This window comes from Poromitra crassiceps (assembly GCF_964638095.1).
Source record: "Poromitra crassiceps genome assembly, chromosome: 18".
Lineage (NCBI taxonomy): Eukaryota > Metazoa > Chordata > Actinopteri > Beryciformes > Melamphaidae > Poromitra > Poromitra crassiceps.
The window spans coordinates 7,888,160-7,915,364 of record NC_139636.1 but is presented as its reverse complement, the minus strand read 5'-3'; the positions used below and the strand labels follow the sequence as shown (position 1 = coordinate 7,915,364).

General features: G+C 44.6%; 2 protein-coding genes across 5 annotated transcripts; one reads left to right on the top strand and one right to left on the bottom strand.

The window, feature by feature from the left end:
- Positions 1-6,508: 6,508 nt before the first annotated feature.
- On the top strand, positions 6,509-11,392 carry LOC310793261 (anamorsin-B-like). 4 transcript variants are annotated; one of them, XM_083655048.1, is made up of 10 exons: positions 6,520-6,594; positions 6,796-6,975; positions 7,731-7,884; positions 7,995-8,138; positions 8,515-8,594; positions 9,495-9,654; positions 9,770-9,846; positions 9,959-10,077; positions 10,345-10,426; positions 10,601-11,392. In XM_083655048.1, exons 2-10 carry the CDS (start codon positions 6,940-6,942, stop codon positions 10,712-10,714), a joined length of 966 nt encoding a protein of 321 aa, XP_083511174.1. In that variant the 5' UTR covers positions 6,520-6,594; positions 6,796-6,939; the 3' UTR covers positions 10,715-11,392. The 4 variants fall into 4 exon arrangements, with proteins under 4 accessions (XP_083511175.1, XP_083511176.1, XP_083511174.1 ...); XM_083655047.1 differs by having other exon boundaries at positions 6,545-6,589; XM_083655049.1 differs by lacking the exon at positions 6,796-6,975 and having other exon boundaries at positions 6,509-6,589.
- A 1,496-nt stretch (positions 11,393-12,888) lies between these two features.
- LOC310792704 (protein arginine N-methyltransferase 7-like) lies at positions 12,889-26,680 on the bottom strand. The gene is made up of 17 exons (XM_083654430.1): positions 26,556-26,680; positions 26,265-26,301; positions 25,761-25,910; positions 23,554-23,662; positions 20,758-20,870; positions 19,633-19,862; positions 18,098-18,278; positions 17,832-17,959; positions 17,393-17,531; positions 17,187-17,270; positions 17,014-17,061; positions 16,142-16,231; positions 15,528-15,689; positions 15,252-15,326; positions 14,570-14,730; positions 14,080-14,176; positions 12,889-13,326 (listed from the first exon to the last, which is right to left on the bottom strand). The coding sequence occupies exons 1-17, from the start codon at positions 26,648-26,650 to the stop codon at positions 13,168-13,170; spliced, it is 2,058 nt and encodes a 685-aa protein (XP_083510556.1). The 5' UTR covers positions 26,651-26,680; the 3' UTR covers positions 12,889-13,167.
- Positions 26,681-27,205: the final 525 nt, after the last annotated feature.

Below are 27,205 nucleotides of genomic sequence, written 5' to 3'. Positions count from 1 at the left end.
GCTTTGAGAAGTGTGTGGTAGCTATCAATAGTGCCATCATTAAGCCACCGCCCGCTTAGGATGTCAGAACTGTCATGACTTCGAGATGACATGAAGCCTGCTAGTGTGGAAGGAACTGATACATTGCTCTCCTGGTGTTCTTTGCATCTGTCTGAGCAACTGTGCTGTGTTTCGATCAGTCTATGGTGAAGTGTGTTGTCACTGTTAGTTTTTTCATAAGCAATCAGGTAAACGTTTGCTCCCGCCAACATTTTTAGAGCAAGGTCATAACTATACCCTACTGTCCCTGCAGAAGTGATCCACTTACTCTTGTACCACAACAGATGTTCTTCTCTGGTAAAGGACTTCACTGGGGAATTCTCTGAAAAAGCAATGATGCTGCCTATATCATAACTGTTAGTAGAGTATATGCAAGGTAGTGTGATTGTAGGTTGCAAATCGGTCAAGTTTCTCCTATAAACTAATAAGGTCTGTGGGGTGTGAATGACTTGGCTTCTCTGAAGTTTAAGGTTATGTCTATTTTTACATTTGATGCATGCCCTTTTGATGTTATCTGCCGACAGTTTCAGATGCATTTCAATCCCTCTTTCTGACACTAGCTCTGCGGATATCATGAGCTGTTTGAAATCATGCTGGCTGGAGTCATGGCACTCATTGCAAACATAGTCACAAAGAGTGTGCAGGTACAGCAAATCATTGGCCAGAAAATTGGCCAACAATACATCATTCACAAACCCTTCTATATTTTTTTCCAAAGCTTTAAAATCCAGCTTTTCATTTACATTCAACTGGCTTTGCTGTACCACTACTTTGTCTATTTGGTTCAGTTGGTTGAGTGCCTCTTTGAACTTTTTAGTGGGCAGCAGTGTGTGCTGCAATTTATCTGTGCTCTCTAGCCTTTCATAGCATTCCTTGATTGCAGATGTTTTGACCAAAAAGCAAAGTAACGGTACAGCACTGTCAACGGGGTCTTTGGTCACACTTTTGGCTACATGTGTAATATCAGCGGCTAAAGTGTTTGTGTGGCAGAGTTGTATTGACTGCTCATTGGAAAGCTCATAGAGGTGTATTACGCCAGCCCTGTCTACATCATTAGTGAAGTCAATTGAAATGTCAAGATCATCTGCCGTCATAGCAGTTTTGTCATAGACCAACCGTGACCAGTAGTGGCCCCTTTTTGCTTTGTTTCCAGAATGACAAATGCTTGCCCTCAGCTTGCACTTACATGTAGTGTCCTTCACAGGAACCTCAATGAAGTCAGATGGAGTCACCAGAGTTCTGCTTACGGAGGAATCTGTGTGTACTCGATTCACATAAAGAGCCAGCATAGCAGGAGAGCTGTCCCAAACAGTTTGTCTGACACAGTTCAAACCACATGTGCTGCACCTGTGTGTACTTTCCCCCTCTGTGATTTTTAATCTTTAAGATTTTTTAATCTTTATTCAAAATCGGAGCGTTTTCATTGTGTTCTGAATGGGAGCGGACAGCTATAAAATTCCTGCTCACTTGACACTGTACATACATGTCCAAAACAGAAAAATTGACACCCATCCAGCCTCAAGATGACTTCGCTATGATAGCTGGGATATGTCTCTACATGGATCAAGTGAGTTTGCCCTGGAACAATTGACTTTAGATTTTTAATCTTTATTCGAAATCGGAGCGTTTTCATTGTGTTCTGAATGGGAGCGGACAGCTATAAAATTCCTGCTCACTTGACACTGTACATACATGTCCAAAACAGAAAAATTGACACCCATCCAGCCTCAAGATGACTTCGCTATGATAGCTGGGCTATGTCTCTACATGGATCAAGTGAGTTTGCCCTGGAACAATTGACTTTAGATTTTTAATCTTTATTCAAAATCGGAGCGTTTTCATTGTGTTCTGAATGGGAGCGGACAGCTATAAAATTCCTGCTCACTTGACACTGTACATACATGTCCAAAACAGAAAAATTGACACCCATCCAGCCTCAAGATGACTTCGCTATGATAGCTGGGCTATGTCTCTACATGGATCAAGTGAGTTTGCCCTGGAACAATTGACTTTAGATTTTTAATCTTTATTCAAAATCGGAGCGTTTTCATTGTGTTCTGAATGGGAGCGGACAGCTATAAAATTCCTGCTCACTTGACACTGTACATACATGTCCAAAACAGAAAAATTGACACCCATCCAGCCTCAAGATGACTTCGCTATGATAGCTGGGCTATGTCTCTACATGGATCAAGTGAGTTTGCCCTGGAACAATTGACTTTAGATTTTTAATCTTTATTCAAAATCGGAGCGTTTTCATTGTGTTCTGAATGGGAGCGGACAGCTATAAAATTCCTGCTCACTTGACACTGTACATACATGTCCAAAACAGAAAAATTGACACCCATCCAGCCTCAAGATGATTTCGCTATGATAGCTGGGCTATGTCTCTACATGGATCAAGTGAGTTTGCCCTGGAACAATTGACTTTAGATTTTTAATCTTTATTCAAAATCGGAGCGTTTTCATTGTGTTCTGAATGGGAGCGGACAGCTATAAAATTCCTGCTCACTTGACACTGTACATACATGTCCAAAACAGAAAAATTGACACCCATCCAGCCTCAAGATGACTTCCTTATGATAGCTGGGCTATGTCTCTACATGGATCAAGTGAGTTTGCCCTGGAACAATTGACTTTAGATTTTTAATCTTTATTCAAAATCGGAGCGTTTTCATTGTGTTCTGAATGGGAGCGGACAGCTATAAAATTCCTGCTCACTTGACACTGTACATACATGTCCAAAACAGAAAAATTGACACCCATCCAGCCTCAAGATGACTTCGCTATGATAGCTGGGCTATGTCTCTACATGGATCAAGTGAGTTTGCCCTGGACCAATTGACTTTAGATTTTTAATCTTTATTCGAAATCGGAGCGTTTTCATTGTGTTCTGAATGGGAGCGGACAGCTATAAAATTCCTGCTCACTTGACACTGTACATACATGTCCAAAACAGAAAAATTGACACCCATCCAGCCTCAAGATGACTTCCTTATGATAGCTGGGCTATGTCTCTACATGGATCAAGTGAGTTTGCCCTGGAACAATTGACTTTAGATTTTTAATCTTTATTCAAAATCGGAGCGTTTTCATTGTGTTCTGAATGGGAGCGGACAGCTATAAAATTCCTGCTCACTTGACACTGTACATACATGTCCAAAACAGAAAAATTGACACCCATCCAGCCTCAAGATGACTTCGCTATGATAGCTGGGCTATGTCTCTACATGGATCAAGTGAGTTTGCCCTGGAACAATTGACTTTAGATTTTTAATCTTTATTCAAAATCGGAGCGTTTTCATTGTGTTCTGAATGGGAGCGGACAGCTATAAAATTCCTGCTCACTTGACACTGTACATACATGTCCAAAACAGAAAAATTGACACCCATCCAGCCTCAAGATGATTTCGCTATGATAGCTGGGCTATGTCTCTACATGGATCAAGTGAGTTTGCCCTGGAACAATTGACTTTAGATTTTTAATCTTTATTCGAAATCGGAGCGTTTTCATTGTGTTCTGAATGGGAGCGGACAGCTATAAAATTCCTGCTCACTTGACACTGTACATACATGTCCAAAACAGAAAAATTGACACCCATCCAGCCTCAAGATGACTTCCTTATGATAGCTGGGCTATGTCTCTACATGGATCAAGTGAGTTTGCCCTGGAACAATTGACTTTAGATTTTTAATCTTTATTCAAAATCGGAGCGTTTTCATTGTGTTCTGAATGGGAGCGGACAGCTATAAAATTCCTGCTCACTTGACACTGTACATACATGTCCAAAACAGAAAAATTGACACCCATCCAGCCTCAAGATGACTTCGCTATGATAGCTGGGCTATGTCTCTACATGGATCAAGTGAGTTTGCCCTGGAACAATTGACTTTAGATTTTTAATCTTTATTCGAAATCGGAGCGTTTTCATTGTGTTCTGAATGGGAGCGGACAGCTATAAAATTCCTGCTCACTTGACACTGTACATACATGTCCAAAACAGAAAAATTGACACCCATCCAGCCTCAAGATGACTTCCTTATGATAGCTGGGCTATGTCTCTACATGGATCAAGTGAGTTTGCCCTGGAACAATTGACTTTAGATTTTTAATCTTTATTCAAAATCGGAGCGTTTTCATTGTGTTCTGAATGGGAGCGGACAGCTATAAAATTCCTGCTCACTTGACACTGTACATACATGTCCAAAACAGAAAAATTGACACCCATCCAGCCTCAAGATGACTTCGCTATGATAGCTGGGCTATGTCTCTACATGGATCAAGTGAGTTTGCCCTGGAACAATTGACTTTAGATTTTTAATCTTTATTCAAAATCGGAGCGTTTTCATTGTGTTCTGAATGGGAGCGGACAGCTATAAAATTCCTGCTCACTTGACACTGTACATACATGTCCAAAACAGAAAAATTGACACCCATCCAGCCTCAAGATGACTTCGCTATGATAGCTGGGCTATGTCTCTACATGGATCAAGTGAGTTTGCCCTGGAACAATTGACTTTAGATTTTTAATCTTTATTCAAAATCGGAGCGTTTTCATTGTGTTCTGAATGGGAGCGGACAGCTATAAAATTCCTGCTCACTTGACACTGTACATACATGTCCAAAACAGAAAAATTGACACCCATCCAGCCTCAAGATGACTTCGCTATGATAGCTGGGCTATGTCTCTACATGGATCAAGTGAGTTTGCCCTGGAACAATTGACTTTAGATTTTTAATCTTTATTCAAAATCGGAGCGTTTTCATTGTGTTCTGAATGGGAGCGGACAGCTATAAAATTCCTGCTCACTTGACACTGTACATACATGTCCAAAACAGAAAAATTGACACCCATCCAGCCTCAAGATGACTTCGCTATGATAGCTGGGCTATGTCTCTACATGGATCAAGTGAGTTTGCCCTGGAACAATTGACTTTAGATTTTTAATCTTTATTCGAAATCGGAGCGTTTTCATTGTGTTCTGAATGGGAGCGGACAGCTATAAAATTCCTGCTCACTTGACACTGTACATACATGTCCAAAACAGAAAAATTGACACCCATCCAGCCTCAAGATGACTTCCTTATGATAGCTGGGCTATGTCTCTACATGGATCAAGTGAGTTTGCCCTGGAACAATTGACTTTAGATTTTTAATCTTTATTCGAAATCGGAGCGTTTTCATTGTGTTCTGAATGGCAGCGGACAGCTATAAAATTCCTGCTCACTTGACACTGTACATACATGTCCAAAACAGAAAAATTGACACCCATCCAGCCTCAAGATGACTTCGCTATGATAGCTGGGCTATGTCTCTACATGGATCAAGTGAGTTTGCCCTGGAACAATTGACTTTAGATTTTTAATCTTTATTCAAAATCGGAGCGTTTTCATTGTGTTCTGAATGGGAGCGGACAGCTATAAAATTCCTGCTCACTTGACACTGTACATACATGTCCAAAACAGAAAAATTGACACCCATCCAGCCTCAAGATGACTTCGCTATGATAGCTGGGCTATGTCTCTACATGGATCAAGTGAGTTTGCCCTGGAACAATTGACTTTAGATTTTTAATCTTTATTCAAAATCGGAGCGTTTTCATTGTGTTCTGAATGGGAGCGGACAGCTATAAAATTCCTGCTCACTTGACACTGTACATACATGTCCAAAACAGAAAAATTGACACCCATCCAGCCTCAAGATGACTTCGCTATGATAGCTGGGCTATGTCTCTACATGGATCAAGTGAGTTTGCCCTGGAACAATTGACTTTAGATTTTTAATCTTTATTCAAAATCGGAGCGTTTTCATTGTGTTCTGAATGGGAGCGGACAGCTATAAAATTCCTGCTCACTTGACACTGTACATACATGTCCAAAACAGAAAAATTGACACCCATCCAGCCTCAAGATGACTTCGCTATGATAGCTGGGCTATGTCTCTACATGGATCAAGTGAGTTTGCCCTGGAACAATTGACTTTAGATTTTTAATCTTTATTCAAAATCGGAGCGTTTTCATTGTGTTCTGAATGGGAGCGGACAGCTATAAAATTCCTGCTCACTTGACACTGTACATACATGTCCAAAACAGAAAAACTGACACCCATCCAGCCTCAAGATGACTTCGCTATGATAGCTGGGCTATGTCTCTACATGGATCAAGTGAGTTTGCCCTGGAACAATTGACTTTAGATTTTTAATCTTTATTCAAAATCGGAGCGTTTTCATTGTGTTCTGACTGATTGGAGCAAGCTTAATATAATAATATAGAAGTAGTTAGTACTACAATACCAAAGGATATATAGATCTAAATGGAATATAACCTTTTCCATGTGTATTGTTATTCAATTTGTGTGATATCACTTAAATTTGTGTATTTTATCGAGTTTGAATGATCGCTTTTATTCTGAAAAATCCTGACCGGAAGTAAGAAATTCCTGCTCAGAAATTCCTGCTCATTTGACACTGGCGTTTGCGTGCTAGCTGTTTTGCTAACGTTTACACCTGTCAGCCGACAAGCCTCTATTTCCACACCACAAGAACAAAGGTGAAGTGAGTTGCTATATATTATGTTCCTAATGTTAGACCACGAAGCGTTTATTGTATACAGTTGTGTTGTGTAATGCTTGACGGTCATGTCCTTTTGTTTCATGGCACTGATCTCGTGAGGTAACAATGAGTCAGCATGCAAGCGGGGTGTCATTGAGGTCATGTTTTGTTTTATCAGCTCCATATCTTCTGTTGGTCTGGCAGGGTCCACACAGAGAGAGGAGCCTAGCTGTTAACGCAGTTGTTTGTGTGAACACCATCCCTGTAACGTTACCGGCTGGGACTTTAACCTAAGATCCCTGGCTGGTCAGAGCCTGTGCAACCGCAAGACTTAACCACTCCAAGACCATGCACTGGAGAGATCCCATCGCTGCCATCAACAATGTAACGTTACCGCATCCCTGGCTTGTCAGAGTCTGTTGTGCAACCGTCCGCAAGACTTCCCACTCGGCTAAAGGGCCAGCCCGATAGCCGAGCTTACACAAAGCCTACACTAACTAGCCTACTGTCAATTCTCCAACACAGTCTAAAATGTGACTAAGTCCCAATAATTCATAATAATACTACAGCGTTCACTGTTCACTGATTTGGAAGTGAACTGAATTCTACTTTGCTTCCAGAAGCAACCTGAACCGGTCGTTCTTTGACCTTCACAACCATTGAGTTTGATCAAAACGCCTGGATGAAACCATGAAACTAATTATTATCAAGCTAGAATTGTTTCATTATTTAATACTTTCCGTTTATAGCCCTAATTATTTCTAAACTGGTATGATCAGTAATGCAAAAGGCAAAATTTATAATAGACCTTGCTGTGTACACTAGGGTTAGACCAATATTTGAAATGAAGACATTCCTAGGTTGTTGAAAATAAATGTATAAGTCTGGGTTTCAGTGGAGAGTTTTTTTGTGTGTCTAACTGACTAAATGCTGTTTCTTTTCCACCCTGACAACAATACATTTCTGTAGGAAACTAAAGTATATTGAATATCCGATGGCAGTGGCACTAAATTTGAGCTGTTGCAGCTTCTATAAAAAAATAATCAGTATTGGCCCTTTTCACAAACCCATACTGCTCAAACTAATGTGCAGTTTTGTAATACTTATTGTGCACTTAATTGATTGTGCACTTTCTGCAGGGGGCCATGGCAGACCTGGGCGTCAAAGCAGGAGACAAGGTGATGTTGGTGTGGAATCAGCCTTCATCACCGACGGCCCTGCAAGAGCTGGCTGAGAGCGTGGCTGCTGCAGGTGGCAAAGTGTCTGTGGAGAACATGGAGTGGCTAATGGACTGTGAGTGACTCTTCACACAAGATGTTGATCCAAAAATGCCATCTTAGCCTGTGTAGATTCTCCCTTGGAGCCAACATTCAAAATTCTTCTATGTCCTCTCCTCACGTCAGCCTCCCATCCAGCGTCTACCTTCGACTGGGTGCTGTCCGCCCTCCTGACTGACAGCTCCTCCTTCCACAACTCCGAGACGCTAGCGGAGCTGGCCAGAGTCCTCAAACCCGGTGGGAAACTAGTTCTGGAGGAACCAGTCACAGGTGAGAGAGAGGATTTGTATTCGATTTTCACAGTTAAACAAGAACAGTTCAGCCATCCAAACCCGTGAGACACGGGGCACAGGACGTCTGGAAACGACGACCCCCCACAGATGTCGGGAATTCAGAATTCCAACTTTCGTAGGAGGAAAATGCAACCCAGCGGCTCTTTTTAAGTCAGAATTCCCAGTCGGAACTCGGAAGCAAGTTTTCTTAATCCAGAGGTTTCACGTCAACACGGTGGAATCTACATGATGAGCATTTGGCTTTTTTGTCATCCTCCAAAATACAGAAGTTCCATTTTCTTAAATCCTACTGCACCTTTAACTCTGTGAGGTCACCCTGACGCCCTGAGATGTTTGTGGTTTGTCTGTTCTAGGAGGTGAGGGCAAGAGTGTGAGGACTGCTGAGAAGCTCATGTCTGCTCTCAAGCTGTCTGGCTTCATGTCGGTGGCAGAGGTGAGTGTCTAGTCTCTACTACAGAGTGGCTTCACTCCACTATTACACAGCAGGGTTAAGCCTAGCACAGCAAGATTTTTTTTTTAGCATAGCGTGTGGGAGGAGCATAGCCTGGCAACAGACCTTCGAAGCCACGCCCACTCCACAGTTGTGGATTTGTCTCTTCTTGGTCTGGTATCTTTCTCCGGTTGAAAATCCAATCACGGGCGCTGATTGGCTAACGCTGTTGTTGTCAGTCATGCACAACAGAAACAGACACAGCTGTACTTTTCGTTTTAACAAACGTCTTATTAGTTACTGCAGTAACTAAACACCAACACAAATCACCTTACTGCAGTAACTAATAAGACGTTCGTTAAAATGAAAAGTACAAAGTCGGCCGACTTTGGCTGCTTAACGTGGAGAAGCTGGCTAGCATTAGCTAGCTACGTTAGCTTGTGCTTGTGACTAGACTGCTGCGGCTGCCCCGCCGTGCCGGCCGGTTGCCTCGGGAAGAACCTGGTGACGCGAGGTTAGGTTGCCGTGGACACCTTGGTCTCCAGTGATTGGTTAGGGAAGCCCGAAGCCCGCCCCCTCGTAGAAATGCTCTGAAGTGAGCGCAATCTCAGACAAAGAGGAAATGAGTTTATGAATTGACGATGCACTCTGAATATCAGGCTAGGAAGATCGTGTTATTTCTGCGACCCTAGTGTTGGTTTGCTGCACTACCCGAACACCCACCACATGACTCCTTCAAGTGCAGGTTTTAATAGGGCTAGACTGATATATCCCTGCTATGATTGACTGACTGATTAAAGAAAACAACTGCTCAAGTTCATATGGGGTCCAGGCTGGTGTTATGGATAATTTCACCCATGTGCCTCTCTGGGGATTGAAACATCTCCTTTTCCACGCTTGCAGCTCGGTAGAGCAGAACTGACTCCCGAGGCGCTGAGCTCCCTCAGGACGGCCACGGGTTACCAAGGGAACACCCTGTCCAAACTTCGCCTGTCCGCCTCCAAGCCCAGCTTCGAGGTGGGATCCTCCAGCCAGCTCAAACTGTCCTTCGGGAGAAAGCCAGGTCTGTTTTTCACCGTCGTTACCTTGTTTTCTCCATTTGTATTTCAAATGTAGAATGTCACTTTGTTGTCGCTGTGGTTTACGCAATGCTAATATTTCCACGCGTGTCGTTTCAGCTGTGAAACCCGCTCTCGATCCCGACACGGCCAGCATGTGGACGCTCTCAGTCAACGACATGAATGACGACGATGTGGTGAGTGAAGGATTTGTATTTATTACCGTCTGTCCCCATGCAAAGACCCGATAAATATCTGCAGGACTGCACTGGAACGCAAATAGTTAACATGTTGTCTCGTCTTCTTCAGGATCTGGTGGACAGCGACGCCCTGCTGGACGATGAGGACCTGAAGAAGCCCGACCCGGCCTCCCTGAGGGCGCCCTGCGGGGACGGAGCCGCCAAGAAGAAGAAGGCCTGTAGGGACTGGTGAGTCTAGAGCGTCAACCAGGGAGTCCACCTCCGCACAAGCAACATTACACACAGTGCGTGACATTACACGGGTGTAAACCTGTCACCTTTCGGCAAAAATCACCGTTTTGAATCTAAAATAGGTCAACAACAAAATTGTGGCTAGTGAAAATGCCGAGTGGCTAGTAACTTTATAAAACCACTAGCCACAATGGCTTTTGGGCAAAAAAGTTAATGTCATGCCCTGATTACACAAACGTCATCATGGTGAATGTGTTTGTGCAGTTCGTGCGGTCTAGCCGAGGAGTTGGATCAGGAGAAAAAAGGACCGCAGAAGAAGACCGTAGCAAAGTCGTCCTGTGGAAGTGTGAGTAGTAGTTTGTGATTTGTGAATATCATTTTTCATGTTTCAGCATTCTGTTTTCTGTCAGTCTAGTTGAGAAAGAAATGGGTTTGTTTTTGGTGGCAGTGTTACCTGATCATCTGCGTTTGTTTTTGGTGGCAGTGTTACCTGATCATCTGCGTTTGTTTTTGGTGGCAGTGTTACCTGGGCGATGCCTTCCGATGTGCCAGCTGCCCGTACACGGGGATGCCAGCGTTCAAACCAGGAGAGAAGCTTAAGCTGCACCAGGCCACCCTGAACGACGTCTCCTAAAAACCCACAACTCACCCTGCAACATGTTAATTTACATTCCATCCACCAAAGAAGCCCCAAAACTTCCTGGAGACACTCAAAAAAAGTATTCCCTCTGCAAAACTGTTGGGGTTTGAAAGATGACTTTTCCTTTTTTGAGTTTGAGTGTCTGTCTCCCTGGATCTTAGTGAGGCGGCTTCTGTTTGACAGGTTCAATTTGATTATCGCACTGCACAACATCACCAACACAAATCACCCTGTTCTTCCAGTCGCTCACCTGTTTTGTCCTGTACAAAAATTTGTGAGTCTTGTTCAGTACGAGCCTCTCAAATGGAGAGACTGACACATAGTTATCAAGGCTGCACTGTCAATCGGGGGGGAAATTAAAATCAAATACATTGTTAGTCCAGTTTGACTTCTGCTTTTGCTAATTATGCAGTGATGTGTGATAATTTGAGGCAAATCTGGAGAGTTTATATTTAGTACACAGAGCACTGACGGGCTGCATTTTGTTTCTGGCCTTTTCATTATAAATCCTATTTACGTTGGACTACTGAACAGATTGTACAGTCAAAACCACACCACATTTCACATACAATTTTGCTTCATTAAAAACGTATGTATATTTGTATTAGACATTTTGGGAAAAATGTTTTCTTGCCTCAATGAGTTTCATTTTAGTACAATAAACTGAAGCCAAAGTCATCTTTACAGATATTCTATTTATTTATTTAGTTGTTAGTAAATGTTGACTATGATTTGATGGTATATTCCCCTATATGAACACACCGCTCATATCCATGTATCTCCACTCAACTGAGCTTTCACTTTCTGGAACATTGTGTTATACCTTTGGGTTTGACTTAAGCACAGCTTAACCCACTTGAATTCAACTTGTTTCTATGAAGTAGCTCCTTCATGAGCGAAGCTGCTGCTGTATGTCTGCCTCTCCACCATGTTGACATTCCTACTGGACAAATCTATCCAGACGGTCAATCATGGATCAGTGTGATCAGAGAGAAAGCCATAGAGGGGACATGATGTCATTAAGCAGGGATAATTGTTCCACGCTGACCTGGGAACAGTTTACCTGTAACTATTCACCTTATGTGGCCCCGACCACTTGGTAAATGGACTACATTTATATAGCGCTTTTATCCAAAGTGCTTTACAATGTGCCTACATTCACACACCGAAGGTGGCAAGCTGCCACGCAGGGTGCTGGCACAGCCATCGGGAGCAATTTGGGGTTCAGTGTCTTGCCCAATGACACTTCGACATATGGACTGGAGGAGCCGGGGATCGAACCACCGACTGGTTGGTGGACGATGCGCTCTACCTCCTGAGCCGCAGCTGCCCCTTGACCGCACTTGACCCATTGTGTCATGATTTCCTGTTCAAAACGCCAGCACCTGCTCAAACTAGTTTGACTCATAGGAGTCAGACTAGGTTTATGAGTCACAGGAAGTGTAAACAATCAGAACTTGATTGTGTTTACACTTCCTGTTAGTCTCTCAAGCCAGACGGTCTTCTTCATAAGGTGAATAACGGCTACCTGTTGTCCAGATTAATACCCAACTGATGCACTAGTCTATAGTGTTTGTATCTATAGCTCAGTGGTTTGTATAGAACTCTGTTGCGGCACCACTGTGAAAATGCGCAGATTTAAATGTACTTCTGCCAAGACGTACAGTATACTCTGAATACAACCACTCGGATTACCAAAGAAATCTGAGAATTATAGTCTTCTTGAAAAAAGGATTCATAGTTTATGTAAAGTAGCCTAAATGCACCATTAAATGACTTACAGAAGATAATCTGTATGATTGAAAACAATTACTTCACATAGCTTAGCAATTTCAATCTTCAAACTACTAAAATGGCTCACGTTCCATTTTAGAAACAGTCTTGCACACAGTGAGCCAAATAAAAACTAGTAGTGATGTTTCGATAAAAACAATAATAATAGCATTATAATGGCAGCATAAGGCCACTATCACAATTGCTTCCAAATACAGTCAGCTGAGAGGTGTACCCAGGTAAGATGGCTGCCATATGGTCCAATTCCAGAATAGGAAATTGCTGACATGTCCCCTCTACTGTTTCACTGCATCTCTATGGTGGAAGCAGCTACACCGTGAGCCTGGGCAGGATCTGTGCTTCTTATCATCATCAGTCTGGGTTTCAGTGGAGCGTTTTAGTGTACCAATACCATGATGGTCTAAAAGCTATTTCAAATGTTTTTCCACCCCGACAAGAACACAACTCTTTGTGAAGCACAGATTTAAAGATATTGAATATCAGCTATCTTGCAGCTTCATAAAAAAAACATGCCACCGGAAAATGATGACAAAGGAAAATGAAATGAGGTAAAAGCACAACATTGCAGTCCGGGCTGTCCCTGTGTCCACCTCCAGTCTGACTGTGTCCACCTCCAGTCTGACTGTGTCCACCTCCAGTCTGACTGTTCCAGATCACGGCGACTCGACGGCGAACTCCATCTTGATGTCTCCTGAGCTGGGCTGGAAGGTGAAGCTGTACGACAGCGAGGCTCCGCCCTCCCCCGAGCTCTCCCATGGAGAACCCAGGAAGTACACGCCCTGCTTCCTGTGTCGGCTCCACACGCACTCGCCCTGCAGGGGGGAGGAAGAAAGAGTCGCACTGGTGTCACCCAACTCACTCAATGCACCAACTAGCCTACCAGTTATTAGGATGTTATTATTACAGTATAATTCCCAGTAGTATTTACCACCTGAAAGCTGAGTGAACAGTATTTTCTAGTAGGATCGCGTTTTATGTCCTTCTCGTATGACATGAATGCAGCATGATTCCCATTTACAATCTATTTTCGTTGGTGTTTTGTTTGCATTGTTAACTGAATGGCCATTGGTTAGTTTATATAGCCTGGTTAATGGAAGTCATTTTATTTGTTAATTGTGGTGTGATTTGGTTTTCATCATTGGTGGAAATCACATGCTCAATAATTGTACCCCTGCCTATCTTCATTAAATTCTCTGGAATGTTTACCTAGTTCTGGTCTAACAATGTAACTGGATAGCAGCACATTCATCTTGTGGAGAGAGAGAATATGAGTTTCTACTGGGGTGGAGGCAGGCTGAAGTAGAGAAGAGGGTTTGTGACCAGATGGTTTAAATCCCTGGACCAGATGTGGAAATCTGGGCAGGTGAAGTTAATAAAGAATGCTAGCAACAACTGTCAAAATATAGTACACTTAAAAATAAAAGTCATTAATATTAAAATTGATAGTCAGAAAATGAGTGTAAAATTAAGTAAGCAAAACAAAACAAAACAAATATGGGCAAGGTACAATGATCAATGTGTTGAGGGAAACCAGGCAATGGGTGATGAGTGCGCTGCTGTGGTACCTGCTCACTGATTGGTCCAGTCAGACCCATACTGAGAGTGATGTCATCGGTCAGCCGGTACTCCATCCACAGCGCAACGCCATGGCATCGACCAATCCTGAGAAGGAACGCATGGTTATCCGTTTCTTTTGGTTGCCATCATACGACACAAGAAGAAGTTATTCACTCCTTTACCTTGAGTAGTGCTAAATAATTAGGTAGATCTTGGCCTTTTGGAGTAACAGCGCAGCTGTTTGGCTACAAAACACTATGTTGAAGGAGTTGTTTTGAGAAATTGTCTGTTTATGGCTTTTTGGGGAAATCTAAACAACCAGACGCTGTTCACGTCTGTGTGGTTGCCATACAAACGTCAGTGGAGTTTCGACCAATTTTCATTTTGGGGTTAACCGTTCTCTTAAATTTGTTTCTCTTTACTATATCTACTACTTAGTATGTGCCATTTTAATACATGACTCGGTGTATGGTTTGGTTTCAGAGGGGTGTTTATTACCTTTTAAAGGGAAGCGAGCCCTGGCTTGTGATTGGCTGCTGAGGGACACACTGCGTGAAGTCAAAGGTCATGATGGCAGCGGGCTGGGTCAGGGCGCGGCATGGGTATTCCCAGAGAGGGTGGGGCTCCGCCTCACGGGACTCACGGAAATCCAGAGAATTCTGAAGGGAAAGAGGAGGAGGAGTTTGTTGTTGTTGTTTAAACAGAAAATTGCCTCGCTATTTAAATCTTCAATCTACTAAGATATCTGCTGATTATTTTTCTCTCCGACAGACAGATTTAGCAACTACGTCCGTGATCTTCACGTGTATTTTTAAGCTAGTAGCGCTGTAGGTTACAGACTCACCGCACAGCTGATGAGGACGGCAGAGTGTCTAACATCAACGCTGAATGGCGAAATTATATTTTAGTGATGAGGCATTTTCCATTTGAGCACGGCTTTGCGTCACAGGTGCTGATTTGAGCAAGTTCTAAATGTCTAGTTTTTCCAATCAGATTGCTCGGTTGGAACTACCTGTTGTATAATTTTAAACGCCATGCTGAAGGTTCCTGCTTGTTTGGGCAATATGTCTCTTCTACATGACGATTGATGTAGAATCAATCATTGATCTCATACGGTCGTGTGGGAGGAGATCTCTCTGGATGTAAAGATGAACAGCTGACAGAAAAGATGTGATTATACCTGGACCATCTCATCCATGGGTGTGACGTCAAAGCCCTCGCATGTTCCGCACGGTGCTCTTATCCTCCATAGATCCTAAGAAACACGGTCAAAGTCAGCGTCAAATAGCAGTGATGACCTTTGCCTCTGAAAACCTTTGTCAACGGGTCTAAATAAAAATGTGACACTCCTGTAAAAGCCTATGAAAGCCCTGAATGAGGAAAAGACGAGGGGGGAAAGTAAAAGATCTAGACCTGAATGCATGTCTTTGCCCGGGGGTGCGTTCGTTCGTCTCACCTGGAACTCCACGGCCACCATGTGGAGCGTGGCGGTGCGCGGCAACACGGTGGCGTCGGGCCGCAGCAGGCCTGCCAGGGCCGTGCGACAGTACCAGAAGTGGAGTGAGTGCCAGGGTAAGAGGCTGGTGCTGAAGTAGGGCTCGCCCAACAGAACTGAGATCTGTACAGACGCCACAGATACTGTCACTATCAAACTATACATATACTGTCACTATCAAACTAGACATATACAGTTACTATCAAACTACACATATACAGTTACTATCAAACTATACATATACAGTTACTATCAAACTATACATATACAGTTACTATCAAACTATACATATACAGTTACTATCAAACTACACATATACAGTTACTATCAAAATATAATACAAATACTGTCACGATCAAACTATACATATACAGTTACTATCAAACTATACATATACAGTCACTATCAAACTATACATATACTGTCACTATCAAACTATACAGATACTGTCACTATCAAACTACACATATACAGTTACTATCAAAATATAATACAAATACAGTCTCTATCAAATATTCATTTTCTTGAGATACATGATTAGGAAGAACTGGAAAACTAATTAATTGGTGTAATACCTGTTCTCCTCCCAAGTCGTTACTGGTCAGCTGGTCAGGCCTGCTCTCCAGCAGCTGCACTGCTCCTTTCATGGAGTTGGCTTCCAACACCTGCACAGCACAATGTATGATGTCAGCACAGCACAATGCATGATGTCAGCACAGCACAATGCATGATGTCAGCACAGCACAATGCATGATGTCAGCACAGCACAATGCATGATGTCAGCACAGCACAATGTATGATGTCAGCACAGCACAATGTATGATGTGATGTCAGCACTTCCTAGCTTGCCTCCTGGTTTTTGTGATGTTTTTTACGGCTCTTTATTTGTATTCAAATGCAGTAATTTTGTTTACTTAAATGATGTACAAGACCAGAAACACCTGTAAGCGCAGGGATATGAAATGTCTAATGAGCAATAGGGCCACAGTTTTTGTTTTCTTTGAAAGATTAAGCTTGTTTCCTATAAAGGAATGGAAGGAAAAGAGGTAGCTGGCACTACTTTCCAAACATGGCCGCCGAAATTATGTGCATTTTGGATTAACATTTCATCGTGTGGCGAGTACCCGAAGCACAACATGTATTTTGACGCCGTGAGATGTGTGTTTTGGCAGATTTTTAAGAGCTGTACCATTAGCCTCCATTCTATGGCGATAATTACTAACTTCACGACTGTAGCTCACTGTAAACTGAGCGGACAGTGCCGGTAAGGCATGGTGTATCTTGCTTATGTTGGGGGGATGTGGCAAATGAGCTAAACTTCCAAAAAAGTGGTGTATCCCTTTAAAGAAGACTAAGCAGTTCCATGTTGATTAGGGTCCATTTTAGCCTTTAGTAGCTTTGCCTGTATTGGGATTTGGCAGTATGTTAAGAAGAAGGGGTCACTCACCTGCTCAATAAGCTGTCTAGACATTCTGGAGTTTTCCAAACTGAACACCTGGATGGACAGATGTAAGCAGGACTTAGTGTGTGGCCATCATCTAAACATTGTCTCAACGTGGCATTTGGTCAAAAGAAAAGAAAAAAGTCGGTTCTGTGCCAACATGGGCCAAAGTGGAATACCTTCTTGGCTCCAAGCATGCGAGCAAATACAGGCAGCAGGCTTCCATCGCTGACACTGAGACACACGCTGTCCGCTTTCAGAACCTGGAATGAACACAGAGCGGTTATTATTACCAAGACAAAACCGCAGCCATAATCCGTTCACTCCGTCACGTTGAGTCTCAATCATTGACTGTCTGAACCTTGGCTAAAGCCCGTACACTTACGCTGCGTAGCGCGCTGACATAGCTCTCCGTTCGCTGGCTGTCGTTGAGTTCGCCGAATCGCGGCCGGGTCCACACCAAGTGGGCCTGGCAGGTGCAACATGGCCGACAAGGAGGGGCCTCGGTCTCTGTGTCCTGTTGGCTGAGAGGATCGGCACAGATTCTAACCATATTTTTCATTTTGGGCAACGATACTTACATTGTCTAAAACAGCCATTCCAAAACCTAAGAATGCCGAGGCCCAATTTGAAATGTGAAAATCTTCCACAGCCCATGCAACCCTTTAACCACACTCTGATCAACATACGAGACTAAGATGATGTATGTCCTATAAAATTTATAAGCAGGTATGCCTCTCGCAGCCCACCTGCAGTACCGTTCAGGGCCCAGCAGAGGGCCGCCGCCAACACTTTGGGAATCACTGGTCTAAAAGCTGGTGTACCTGTGTGCCTGCAGGCTGTACCACAGGCTGTAGTCATCGTGACAGACGGTCAGACTCAGATCTTCTCCCTCCGTCACCTTCCTCTCCTCAGGCAGGAAGTAGACGCTCTGCATCCAGTGGTCGCGCCACTGAAACACACCACACATCAAGTCATAGGTTTAGAAACGCACAGTTCACAGCCACTGTTGACCCAAGAGCTGAACACCTCCAATAATATGGGGGTTTTCAGCTCGAGACACCGCCGACGACAAAACACATGAACCCACCGGAGCCATCTTGGGTTGCGGGTACGTCCAACCAGGAGCCATGGTGCAGACGATGCTTCCGCTGGGATCCATGTCGATGTCCCACCAGGACAGGACCACATGGGCCCGACCGCTGGACTGAGCCACAAACTGGGACGAGTGGGACTGGGCGGCGCTGCTCACCGGCTTACTGAAGTCCACACTGGGAGGAGAGAAAGAGGAAAGAAGGAGTTATTTGGAACCCGACCTCCCTTAGTTGGGTTGGTGTGTCCAAATCAGAGCGCATCTCTCACTTATGGTGCTTTTCGACCGCATGGTATTGGACTCATCTCGCCTACTCGTCTTTTTTGGTTTTCCATTGGGCAAGTATCGCACTGAGGTGGTTTTTTTACTACCACCTCCTTTGAGGTTCCAACTTGCAAGCTGAGCCGATACCAAAAGTTGACGTGAAAAGACTGCAGACTACTGATCTGTCTGAGAGAATCCTCTATGCTAACGATAGCTACCAGGTTAGCGTACCCTCTTCCATGTAGGATTCTCCAAACTCTCCTGTTATTTTCATCCGTTTTTGTCTTGCTGCCTCAACAGACGGCCATTTTCAGTTGTTTTTGAGACAAATGAAATGCTCGGACATGACTATAACCCCTCTGTATTGAAAACGACTGAACGCAACCAGCACAGTGGGACGGACAACAACCGTGGCTTTAAGGGAAGTAGTGTATCAGTTGAATTGTTACATGTACCGTAAGGACAAGTAGGGTCGCTATAAAGGGAGCCTCTGAGGCGATGTCCTTGCTGCGACTACAGATTCACAGCACGGCTGTTTCATGCGGCACCGTGGTGTCGCTATGACGACCAGTTGTGTGTGTGTGTGGGGGACGCACAGTAGTATTTGCAGGTACTACCAAAAGTGAGTAGAGTTGAGGCGATACTATGCGGTGGAAAAAGTGCTCTTAGTACCGACCCAGGGGGGTGAAGCTGTGAGGGCACACCTGGCTGAGCTGTTAGTACCTGAACATGGTGCAGAGTGGACCCAGGGGGGTGGAGCTGTTAGGGGAGATCTGGCTGAGCTGTTAGTACCTGAACATGGTGCAGAGTGGACCCAGGGGGGTAGAGCTGTGAGGGGAGACCTGGCTGAGCTGTTAGTACCTGAACATGGTGCAGAGAGGACCCAGGGGGGTGAAGCTGTCAGGGGAAACCTGGCTGAGCTGTTAGTACCTGAACATGGTGCAGAGTGGACCCAGGGGGGTGAAGCTGTGAGGGCACACCTGGCTGAGCTGTTAGTACCTGAACATGGTGCAGAGTGGACCCAGGGGGGTGAAGCTGTCAGGGTAAACCTGGCTGAGCTGTTAGTACCTGAACATGGTGCAGAGTGGACCCAGGAGGGTGAAGCTGTGAGGGGACACCTGGCTGGGCTGTTAGTACCTGAACATGGTGCAGAGTGGACCCAGGGGGGTGAAGCTGTGAGGGGACACCTGGCTGAGCTGTTAGTACCTGAACATGGTGCAGAGTGGACCCAGGGGGGTGAAGCTGTGACCTGGCTGAGCTGTTAGTACCTGAACATGGTGCAGAGTGGACCTAGGGGGGTGAAGCTGTGAGGGGAAACCTGGCTGAGCTGGATGTCGCAGACTGAATGGGCCCCGGCACAGCGGGCCACAGCAGGCGGCGGGGTCAGACGCACCCCCTCCACCTCCACAGGCTGCAGCTGCGCCCAGCTCCACAGCAGCTCACACTCCACCAGCTGGGCGTACACCGTCGCCCGGTGGGGCACTGCCTCACAGCCCTCCTAGTGGGGAGAGAGAGAGGCCGACACAAGTGAGTTGTAAGTAACATTTCTCGACTTTCCACAAGGCTTCCATGACCTAAAAGCATTCCCCCGATATTCCCTAAATCAGGGGTTCCCAACCTTTTTTGGCTAAGTTGTGACCCCACGTCTTCTGACTATTTTCTCAGAATTCTGACATTAAACTCAGAAGCCTGACTTAAACCCAGAACTCAAATACATTTTTCACATGTGGCCCGAATCCTCTTCGGGTAGTTTTACATTGTGTGTGGTGTGTAAAATAAATATCAATAAATACAATAAATGTGACCATAATGTTGGGAACGCCCTCTCGGGAATCCATCTCTCAACACACCACACCCCAGAGATGGGGACTTGGACTTGGGACTTGGACTTGAGTCGCACTAAAGTCACACACACAGTGACTTGAGACTTGACTTGAGACTCGTCCTCAAATACTTGAGACTTGACTTGGACTTGAAGGTTTGGGACTTGTGAACAATCTTTATTTTTTATTTATATTTTTTTGGTGCATTAACATTCAGGAAATGTTTACTAATGTCATCTAATCAATGCTGATATTGTATTCTAATAAAGGAGTGAGGGTAATAGAGGGTTATAGCTCTGTAGTGTTATAAGCAGACTGGATGGCATGCAGCAGATGATAGAACGCTCATTCCTAAGAGACTTGACTTGGACTTGTGATGAAAGACTTGAGACTTGACTTGGACTTGAGCTCAAAGACTTGAGACTTGACTTGGACTTGTGATGAAAGACTTGAGACTTGACTTGGACTTGAGCTCAAAGACTTGAGACTTGACTTGGACTTGCAAAAACTGACTTGTGAGCATCTCTGCCACACCCACACACACCCACACCCACCAACACACCCACACACCTGGACTAGATTCTGGTGGGCGTGTTCATAGCTGGGCAGGGCTCCCTCTCCTATCAGCTCTGTGTCAAACAGTTCAGTGACCAGAACGTTGGCCCTGGTCTGCATGTCTCCATCTGTAACGAATCACAAACACATGATGTCATTGGACTGATGACCCAACCACCGAGAGAGAATACACTTTCAAAAGCACAATAGACCCATTTGGAGTGGACGTTACAGGGTTACGTCACTGCAGTTGCCCACGCATCGCAGTAGCAGAAACTCTGAGGAAACAAGTGAAACCGAAACTAGAGCAATCCCTGGAATAAGGGAAAAAGACATCTTGTGCCGTATAGATGCTGGAATTTCCCACTAGGAATATGACGATGTCCGGCACTGCAATTTTGGCGATGTAGTTGGATCCTAGACCTAGACCATACATGGGCAACATACGGCCCGCGGGCCGTATGCGGCCCGCGGGCGCCCCCTGTGTGGCCCGCGATGGAATTGCAAAAAAAAAAAAAAAAAAAAAAAAAAAAAAAAAAAAAAAAAATTTACAGTGCACCTGAACGCAACATGCAAGATACCCGCTGAATAAGTGTCCAAATGTTCATGTCATTCTGGCCAATACTCTTCTGTTATAGCATTTCAGTCTGGAATATGGAATATATTTCAATAATATTTATGACTAAAAGGCTAAAAGTAATCTCATGTGTAAGAAATGACTGTTCTACATTGAAGTAGAAATTTAAATAATTAACTTGTTGGTTTTGGATTTATTTAGCTTCAAGAGCACATTTTTGTTCTTGTGTGACCCTCAACACAGGCTTTGAGAATCCCGGGCCACTTACTGATACTTAAGCTTAAAATAACCCACTCATATTCTGGTTTATTTCAAGAAAAACATTTCGGCTAGTGGAAATTCGAATTGGCTGGTAACTTTAAAATCTAGCAGCCATATTGGCAGGTGGTCAAAAAAGTTAATTTCAAGCACTGAAGAGGGAGAGCGGGTGGTGACATAGGAGTGAGTGAGAAAAGGATCAAATATTGGTGGTTAAGACTTAATAATGACATCACAACTGTTAATTTAAAATGAGTTATTCCTCTAAACCTGGCTTCAAATGCCCAAAATGTTTCGCGCTGGCGCCGTTCAGCCCTCAGCAAAAACTGGTAGCGAGGACATTTTTTTGTGGCCCTCTCTATCATCAAAGTTGCCCATCCATGGGTTACGGCGTGACAATATTTGTTCGGCCCCCGGCAACAATCTGGGTTTCTCATGTGGCCCCCCATGAAAAACAGTTGCCCACCCCTGACCTAGACCCATCCTGACAGTGAGTACGGGTCAGGAAACCTCACCTCATTGAAAGAGTTAGCTTATTTGTGTAAGGTAACCTGTCTGTTGCTGGCAAAGCTTTAAAAATTGTGGAGAAGGCGTCCGGATCTTCCATATTTCTATGACAGCTGAGCCGCTAGCTGTCACTTTCTGCAAACGGTTCGGCCCACAAAATAAGTAATCGCTGTTCACAAACATATAAGAGGTCTATAAGAATTTACAGTACTGACGCTTCTGTCTGTCGACCTTTTTCCAAGACACAAGTTCACATCTATATTCAACTAACAACTAGGGATGGGCATTTTAAGCAATTTAAATACTCGAGTACTCTCCTTCTATTATGAACGAGTACTCAAGTACTTGCGTGGGGGGGGGGGGGCGGGGGGTCTGTGTGATTACTATGGTAATGACGGAGCAGGGGTAATCTGCTGTGTGTGGGGCTGTTCACACATAACGTTTGCATTTTTGCATGGAGAAAGCGCTACCTGGAGCATGTGAGGAGAGGGACTGACTGACTGTGATATTAGGTGAGGTGACGCTCAGCTAACGTCTAAAGCCTACCTCAGACAGCATCGCCGATGGTTGGATGGATGGCATTAGCGCTTCGGAGCGGACAATATTGTTGTGAAACAAGCGAAGGCTCAATTCCAATACATGTCCATTGTCCAGTATCATCAATTTTACTTACACTAACGTAAATCCACGGATTACAAGGTCCGGTGTTCTGCCAAAAAGTGAAAACTGACCACTGACCAGTGTGATTAACGTTACAGCTGCAGCTAAATAGTGATCACCATGAAACGATTGTCTCCCAAAAAGCGATTCTTTCTCCACATTTCTTGTGACTAACGTTATGGGAAACGACAGTGTAGTCAGTAAACTACTGCAAAGTTTTGAATGAGTTTTATCGGGCGTGCGCTATGAAGAAGCGTGCATCTGTCTCCTTCGGGAGCATATCTTCAGCCACCATTTTCGGGATGAGCTGGAAAACTTCCGGTTAAAACTTTCAAAATAATGTTACTTAAACAAAACAAAGTAAATAGCTTATTTATGCACGTTGGAGGAGAAAAGGGTATTTCAACGAACGAAGCAGCAAACCTTGTATCAAAATACTCGTGATGTTATATGGCGTGAAACTATGGCTGTAACGCATTACTCAAAGTAGATAAGGTTACAACTTGCGTTACAATAAGCCTTTTATTTTGAAATCAACAAAGCGGATGATGTACTTGTACATTGTGGCTGACTTGACGCCCGTGCAGTTCATGCTGGCAGATCCACATAACGATGCATGCGTAGATTTAGACCATTTTTAAAGGGGTGGGGAGTGGGGCGAGTACCCGGACAGCGCAAACGTTACTCGAGTACTGACGTTATGAACGAGCACTCGAGTACCCGAGTACTCGCGCCCATCCCTACTAACAACTATAGGGAAGACAAAGGAATATTCATATAATGCAACTGCGTGTGTGCTTGTGTCTGACCTGGCCCGACAGTGACTTCCGTGGAGTGTTTGTTAATAATCTTGATCTTGTCAGAGAAGCCGTTCTTCTCCACAATGCACTGGGCTGCTTCAGCCATGGGCTTGAATACCTGGAGACAGAAAGACAACAGAGTTGAATACAAGTTGAATACAAAGCAATAGTAAACGTGCCATTCCCCATGAATGCTGTAGTCCCCCACTCTGGGCCAATGTCACTAAGAAGTATGTCACATTGTGGTTGTTTATAGTGTAGGAATGGGAATAACTGAAGAGTAGCTTTTGAAATTTTGAACCCATTGATACCTGATGCAGCATTTGCGTGTATATCCCTCATTTGTGTGTGTATCCCTTTAAGATGTGACGCGGTTCGCGGTCTTAAAGGGATACACACACAAATGCTGCATCAGGTATCAATGGGTTAATGTTGTTAGCATTCACAGATTCCTGAAGTTGATTGGATAACAAAAACCCACAGCGAGACTAGCCCTACCTCCACAGCGTAGCAGACGTCAGACTAGCCCTACCTCCACAGCGTAGCAGACGTCAGACTAGCCAGACCTCCACACCTCCACAGTAGGGCTGGCACGGATCAGAAAACCCACGGATCGGATCGCGTGACGGATTTTGAGCCACGGATCACGGATTTTTCGGATCAGCAAAAAAATATATAGATCAGATATAGGTATATATAGATCTATATAGATCATATATAGATCAGATTTTCGATTAGATTTTTTTAATACTATTATAATTCTCTAACCATTTGTTGCCCTGCACAGCTCAAAAAATATTTTTTTTCTCATAAGTGACACAATGTATGCTTTTACTCTGAAGGCAGGCAAAACTTCCTGTTTTAGGTGGCACTGCTATGCCTAACTTCGTGGCTGTTGCTTGCACCAGTCACATGACACGGGTACAGACCTACAGACCAGACCAGGTCAGTCTGGAAATATAACGTTGATGCTACGTTAAGCTACTCAGTGGCCCCACGTATTGTTTTGTTGTTATGTGTCCTAAGGCAACATTTCACCGTCCGGTGATGATGTGTTTGTGAAACGTGTGCGCGTGTGTGTGTTGTGGCTCTCGTTATATTGTGCAGCGCGCAACACTCTGATCGCATTCCTGTGCTTTTTCAGAGGTGTTGAAATAAGTTTGTTGTCACGCTGTCTTTAGGAGCCACTAGCCACAGCCTTCAGAGATACTTTACAGCGGCGACAAGGGTTGAGGAAGCTCACTTGTGCTTGCCATGATTATTCCTGTCTGTGTCTGGCTGCGCTGGGCGTTCTCATACACTAACGTTAAACGTTAAATGAAACGAAAGGGGGGGGGGGGGGGGGGGGGTCCGCGGACCACGACGTTCCGAACCGTGTGCCGAACCGTGGGGGCTGATCTGTACGGGTCACGGATTATCCGTGATCCGTGCCAGCCCTACTCCACAGCGTAGCAGAAGTCAGACTAGCCCTACCTCCACAGCATAGCAGAAGTCAGACTAGCCCTACCTCCACAGCGTAGCAGAAGTCAGACTAGCCCTACCTCCACAGCATAGCAGACGTCAGACTAGCCCTACCTCCACAGCATAGCAGAAGTCAGACTAGCCCTACCTCCACAGCGTAGCAGAAGTCAGACTAGCCCTACCTCCACAGCGTAGCAGACGTCAGACTAGCCCTACCTCCACAGCGTAGCAGAAGTCAGACTAGCCCTACCTCCACAGCGTAGCAGAAGTCAGACTAGCCCTACCTCCACAGCATAGCAGAAGTCAGACTAGCCCTACCTCCACAGCATAGCATAAGTCAGACTAGCCCTACCTCCACAGCGTAGCAGAAGTCAGACTAGCCCTACCTCCACAGCGTAGCAGAAGTCAGACTAGCCCTACCTCCACAGCGTAGCAGCAGTCAGACTAGCCCTACCTCCACAGCATAGCAGCAGTCAGACTAGCCCTACCTCCACAGCATAGCAGCAGTCAGACTAGCCCTACCTCCACAGCATAGCAGCAGTCAGACTAGCCCTACCTCCACAGCATAGCAGCAGTCAGACTAGCCCTACCTCCACAGCATAGCAGCAGTCAGACTAGCCCTACCTCCACAGCATAGCAGCAGTCAGACTAGCCCTACCTCCACAGCGTAGCAGCAGTCAGACTAGCCCTACCTCCATAGCAGCAGTCAGACTAGCCCTACCTCCACAGCGTAGCAGAAGTCAGACTAGCCCTACCTCCACAGCGTAGCAGAAGTCAGCCCCGGCAGTGAGAGCCATCATGGAGAGCAGCCCTGTTCCCGTCCCGATGTCCAGCACGATGACCTTCTCCCCCCGAGCCTGGACTCTGGCCACCGCTGCCCGGATGCCCTGGTAGTACTTCTCATTCTGGAATAAGGGAAGCACATCAACTGTGTGCGTGGAGCAGTAAGGGACTAGACTGGTATCTGGTCGCTTTCATTTGGTGTTCAGTCAACAGCTTAGATGGAATATAAGTAGATATCAAAAGTCCTAAAACCTACATGTGCCACGTTGGTAGAGAGACTTATCCAAATAAACGGTCTGCTGTTATTCAGGCAGTGTGCTTCTACAAATATCGATAGAAGGATGTGCACAAAAGAAGCAGAACATCTGAAAGTGTGTAGACTTTTGATACCCACTGACGTGTGCTCAGGACGTCTTAACTCCATGTAAATGCTCTCAGGAGAGGTACCTGTACATTTGAAATGCAGCGAGACTCACCCTATCATGATCATGCAGCATATCCGCATAACAGGACCTGAAAGGCAATCAGATACATGATTTATGATGAGAGATTTTATTGAAAGAAAGTGCTGCATGGTTTCGGAATCATTGCCGAATTTACCAGAGGCTCCTAATATGATTCATTTAAAGGTATCTTACGTGATGTTCCACTACAGGTAATACACAATACTGTTGAATGGCGTTTCGTGCTCTACTACTCTCTGTACAGTATCGGATTCGGGGCTACCATCATGCATGACAGTATGCTAGGCTAGTCGGCAGTGCTACCTGGCTATCTCCTGATGATAGTCGTATTCCTCACTCTCCTCCACCCAGTCTATCGCGCCCGTGGCCGGGTTGGCCCGTCCACAGAAGGTCTTCATCCCCGCAGACTCCAGTGGGAAGAAGGGCTGGTAATATGTCTCCGTTTTTGTCAAAACACCCTAACTAAACACTTCGCAGCGTTGCCTTCACGGGAGCAGCCATGTTTTCCTACGTCACAAGCTATTCTGGTCACGTGACTGAAGTGTTTACGGGTGCGTTCGGAAATAGCACTCCGAGCGCACACTGGACTGTTCGTAAATTGGGAGCGCCGTTGTATGATTCAGAATTGTGTTTGGTTTTCTTTGAATCTTTGTTGTTGAAATATTATGATTTTGGAGGGGAGGGGGCATACATATTCATATAATGTGGGCCTAAACACATTAAAAACATTTTGACCTCCAGTAACAGAAAAGCTGTGAAAACCATTCATTAATTTATTCGAATTTTTCAATATTTTTTGTATGAATTTTACATCACCTGCAGGCATATCCATATAATAATAATAATAATAATAATAATAATAATAATGAGAATCTTTATTTATCTAAAAGCAGAGTTAACAAAGTGCTTTACAGGAAGGCATAAAAACAAGAAAAATAAAATATATTTTGACA

Excerpts from the sequence above, each read along its gene's own strand:
- LOC310793261 (XM_083655048.1), top strand. The coding sequence starts at position 6,940 with ATGCACTGGAGAGATCCCATCGCTGCCATCAACAAT. Across the intron at positions 9,847-9,958 it reads ACATGAATGACGACGATGTG|GATCTGGTGGACAGCGACGC; the intron begins GTGAGTGAAGGA and ends CGTCTTCTTCAG. Across the intron at positions 10,427-10,600 it reads CAAAGTCGTCCTGTGGAAGT|TGTTACCTGGGCGATGCCTT; the intron begins GTGAGTAGTAGT and ends TTTTGGTGGCAG.
- LOC310792704 (XM_083654430.1), bottom strand. The coding sequence starts at position 26,650 with ATGAAGACCTTCTGTGGACGGGCCAACCCGGCCACGGGCGCGATAGAC. Across the intron at positions 23,663-25,760 it reads ACTTCTGCTACGCTGTGGAG|GTATTCAAGCCCATGGCTGA; the intron begins GTAGGGCTAGTC and ends TTCTGTCTCCAG. Across the intron at positions 17,960-18,097 it reads CGCAACCCAAGATGGCTCCG|TGGCGCGACCACTGGATGCA; the intron begins GTGGGTTCATGT and ends GGTGTGTTTCAG.